Source organism: Onychomys torridus, chromosome 1 (genome assembly GCF_903995425.1).
Source record: "Onychomys torridus chromosome 1, mOncTor1.1, whole genome shotgun sequence".
Lineage (NCBI taxonomy): Eukaryota > Metazoa > Chordata > Mammalia > Rodentia > Cricetidae > Onychomys > Onychomys torridus.
Window position 1 is genome coordinate 147,703,898 of NC_050443.1, and position 4,040 is coordinate 147,707,937.

At 42.7% G+C, this 4,040-nt stretch overlaps 1 protein-coding gene across 1 annotated transcript; it reads right to left on the reverse strand.

The window, feature by feature from the left end:
• Nucleotides 1-654: 654 nt before the first annotated feature.
• LOC118581556 (prorelaxin 1-like) lies at nt 655-3,690 on the reverse strand. Its single transcript, XM_036183803.1, has 2 exons — nt 3,480-3,690; nt 655-998 (listed from the first exon to the last, which is right to left on the reverse strand). The coding sequence occupies exons 1-2, from the start codon at nt 3,688-3,690 to the stop codon at nt 655-657; spliced, it is 555 nt and encodes a 184-aa protein (XP_036039696.1).
• Between the last annotated feature and the right edge of the window lie 350 nt (nt 3,691-4,040).

Genomic DNA, 4,040 nt, shown 5'->3' on the forward strand with positions numbered 1-4,040 from the left:
TGAGTTCTTTTGTACTGGTTCCCTACTTCTGTCATCATTTTAATTTATTATTACACTGTTTAGTGTTTAAAATCCTTTTGAAAAAGCTTATTAGTGAATGGATTCATCTTTTGTTCATATTTATTATCTAGTACCTATTAAATTGGACATGATGAGTATCTGTTGTGTGAAAAACACATTTAACTACTATTTATCATTAGCACAGTTGAATGGATCTATTAAATTGTGTTAAATACATATTTAAATTTATTTTATTTTATTAACTTAAAATTTTATGTGTTTGGCTGTTCTGTGCACCATATGCATGTGTGGGGCCTGCAGAGGCCAGAAGAGGGCGTAGCATTCCCTATGTAGGCATCCCATTGAGGTGAGCTATCATGCATGGTTAAGTGGTAAGATTTTATAGCCATTTTGAAGGAATACTACTCAAAAGCAATAAGACTGTTAAAAAAGGCAAAATGAGTTTTGCATAAAAGTTTTATTAACAGAACTACAATAATGCAAAGAACATTTCTTTCACATCAAACAACAAGTCCAAATGTAAATAACGATTTCACAGATTCTTATAAATAATCAAGGGGACAGAAAGAGGCATGGAGCAGGTAGCAAGAATGCACTCGAACACTGGATGAGTTGTGCACAATTAGCTCCATATCAGCAGAGCTGGGCAATAGATCTTCTGGGACAACCAATATGGCAGCATCGCTCACTCAGCCATAAACCGGACTGTCTCTTTTTCCGTGAAGGAGTATCCAAGCGTAAGTACTTAAGTTCTGGAGGACTGCTGTCTTCTGTTTCACCTTGTGGATTATGGAAACTTTTCTTAAAGCCTTCCAAGCTACCAACTGAATCGCTCAAGGCAGATGCATATTGTTGTGGCTCTTGTAATGATGAATCCCCCTCAGACAGTGCTGCCTTGGGCTCCTGTGACAAATTTGGAAGGCACTTAAACGTATCTAGAGGCTCTGCATCTTTGTTGATGAAGGATGGCACAGTTTCTGTTAAGTTTAAAAAAAAAAGTAGGTGAGGGAGAAAATATTCATGTCAAGGAGCATTCGGGAACTATAGACATTTGAATAGGAAAAAAAAAAAAAACGCCTATTTTGCCTGGATAAAATTAAACACTGAAACAGAATCAGCAAGTACTGAATATCTAAATGGTTTTGCTTGCTGGAAGGTTCAGAGTGCCACGATCTTACCAAGGTTCTGGTTTTCCACATGGCCTTCTGGTGTCTTTCTTCATCATTCCGTTCTTGCTTTTACTCACAGGAATTTTCACCCTTTGACATTGAACTCTTATTTTTCTGAAATCATGTTGGCTAATGAAAACACTAGTTTTCAAGTCAGGTGTGGTGCCACACACTTTTAATCCCAGCACTTGGGGGACAGAGGCAGATGGATCTCCATGAGTTCAAGGCTAGCCAGTCTACAGCATGAGTTTCAGAACAGCCAGGACTGTGTAGAGAGACTCTGTCTCAAAAAACAAACAAACAAAACCAAACCAAAAACAACCCCTCACTCATTTGCATGTTTTCTAGACTACATAATTTTCTTCATTGTTTCTGAGCCATGAAAGTAATCTTTGAAAAATATGTTCACAATTTTAAGATCTTTAGTGTCCCAGAGTGTCAAGTTACTGCTTCAGGATAAAGTTGAAAAGACAGGATTTCCAACAGTTCAGCTCTGACTAGAGGAGCTTGAGTGTCTCGAAACACTTATGTGGCCATCTCTCTTCCCCAGAGTGTTTGCTCCAAGTCGATGGTACTGTATATTCAGGAGAGAAACAGCTTAAACCTTCATAATGCTTTGATCCAATTCCTCATGTTGTACTGATCCCAACCATAAAATTATTTTCATTGCTACTTCATAGCTATGGTTTTGCTACTGTTGTGAATCATAATGTAAATATATGATATGTGCCCCCCTTCCAAAGAGGTCTTGACCCAAAGGTTGAGAACTGCTGGCTTAAAAGCATACTAATCTCAAACCAAGTGCTTCCCAAAGAGATTGGTGTCTCCCAGGGTACATGTGCCAAAGTGTTAAGTGTGGTGTTTGCCCAGTGTTGGGGAAAGCCTGCTAGAACCACCTGCCCCTGCCTTCTTACCACATATCTATAGTTCAGCATTTACTGACTGTTTCTTTGTGACAATGCCAGTTAGGAACTTAAAAAGAAAATAAATAATATTTTCTCGAAAAAGAAATCCAAAACAAACAAACAAACAAACAAACAAAAACCCCTTACAGTAGCACAAACCTGCCCCTGGCCTTATCTATTCCAAATGCACAAATTAATAGTTTTAGCAAACAAAGAAACTGGAAATGTTGGTTAAGTTTAAATTATAGCACAATGGCTCAGTTCTTGCTGCTGACTTCAGCTTGCCAATAAATCATTCCTCTTGACAGAATAAAACCAAAGAATCCAAAAAATACAACAATGTGGAAGGGAGATGCCTAGTTAGCCAGAGAGACTTACCCTTTAGAGAAAGCCAAACCCTTCACCTTCTCAGGGATGCCCTGGGACAAAGCTCCTTCCTGAGAATTCTGGTGTTCTTTGAGCCAATGATATACTTCAGCAGTTGGGATTTGGCAGGTACAGCAATGGTACTGTCCCCACTTCATCTCTCACTATCCCCACTCCTCCATTCACTGTCTAAACCAGCCATGGCAGGTGACATTCTGTACCATTTCATGTATATCAGAAGTTTTAGCTCTTTTCCCCTAAGACTCTCTAGCTTTAACTCACCTTATTGGTCCCTCATTGCTCTAAAACTTTGTCCAGACAGGGCTTTCTTGGCGGCCAAGCAAAGCTTATGATAACTTTCTATGCATTTAGAGTCAGTAAGTAAAGGCCAGTTATAGTTTGGGTCTGCGTTAACTTACAGGCTTTTGTGCCTTGAAATTCTTTATTTAGAATTACTTTTTAACTTATTTTGAAGTCCATGTTTTTAGTTTGTAGATACTAGACTCAAATATTAAACTTTAATCTAACTGAATTCATACAGTTACCCACTTTTTAATCACTGGATTTTTATATCGAACCAATGAGTTTTCGGCCAGGATAGACTGAAGGCTAGCCTCGGTTCTTGCTGCTCCCCTGCTCCACTTTTCTCTATGGTCCTCTAGTCACTGTTTTTTCTCTTGCACTTCCCTACCCTCTCGATTGAACTGTAAGACCCAATTCAAAAAGATGCAAGACAAGGCTGGCTCGGTGACTTGCCTTAAACACGCGGAGCAGGAGTTCTCCTAGCCACACTCCACAGGACAGATTTGGGCTCCCGCTGGGATGGAACTCCACCCGAGCATGAAGCTGCCCGCCCACTTCCCTCCGATGGGTTCTCATTGAAATTCTTTCACCTAGGCAGGTTACAAAGGCCAAACCTGAGACTGGGGATCCCAAACCGTGGAGGAAGCGGGAGCTCCGATTGGTGGGCAGCCGGTGGAAAGCACGGGAAGGCAGGGAAAGATCCCGGGGCGCTCACCTGTCGTTGGCCGGTGTTGCAGAGCTGACTCCCCCGGGCTCAAAGCCAGTCTTCCCATGGAGGTCCCACAGATTTCGAACACCGCACGGGCATATCTGCGGCCGCACACATGAATGACCTGGTCCATCCACTCCTCCGAGACGCGCGCCCCGCAAGGCTGGCTCAGCAGCAGCCAGAACCCCAGGAGATGGAGCAAGAATCCGCTGGACATCCCGGTCTGCGCAGCTTCTGGGAGGCTCAGCCTTGACAGGACTGGGCTCTGCGGCTTTCCCGGAGCTCAACCAGGCTTTTATACCCCTTGGGCACTCTCACCCCCACGGTGAGATGGTTCCAGCTCCACCCCCTTTCCCCCCACCCACGGTGTCGCCTTCTTGGGTCTTGATCACCTTACCCACTTTTTCTTCATCGGGTCACCCTTCTGTCCTTGTCCCTCCCACAGAACTTTTCCTCTTTGCTCTTGCCCTCAAACCATTTCGTATGCCACAGTTACTCTGGATTTGAGGCTTTTCCTTAATTACAGAATAAGGCGCTGCCACTGCACCAAGTCACATCAGTAGTAAA

Excerpts from the sequence above, each read along its gene's own strand:
- LOC118581556 (XM_036183803.1), bottom strand. The coding sequence starts at position 3,690 with ATGTCCAGCGGATTCTTGCTCCATCTCCTGGGGTTCTGGCTGCTGCTG. Across the intron at positions 999-3,479 it reads GCAACACCGGCCAACGACAG|AAACTGTGCCATCCTTCATC; the intron begins GTGAGCGCCCCG and ends TAAACTTAACAG.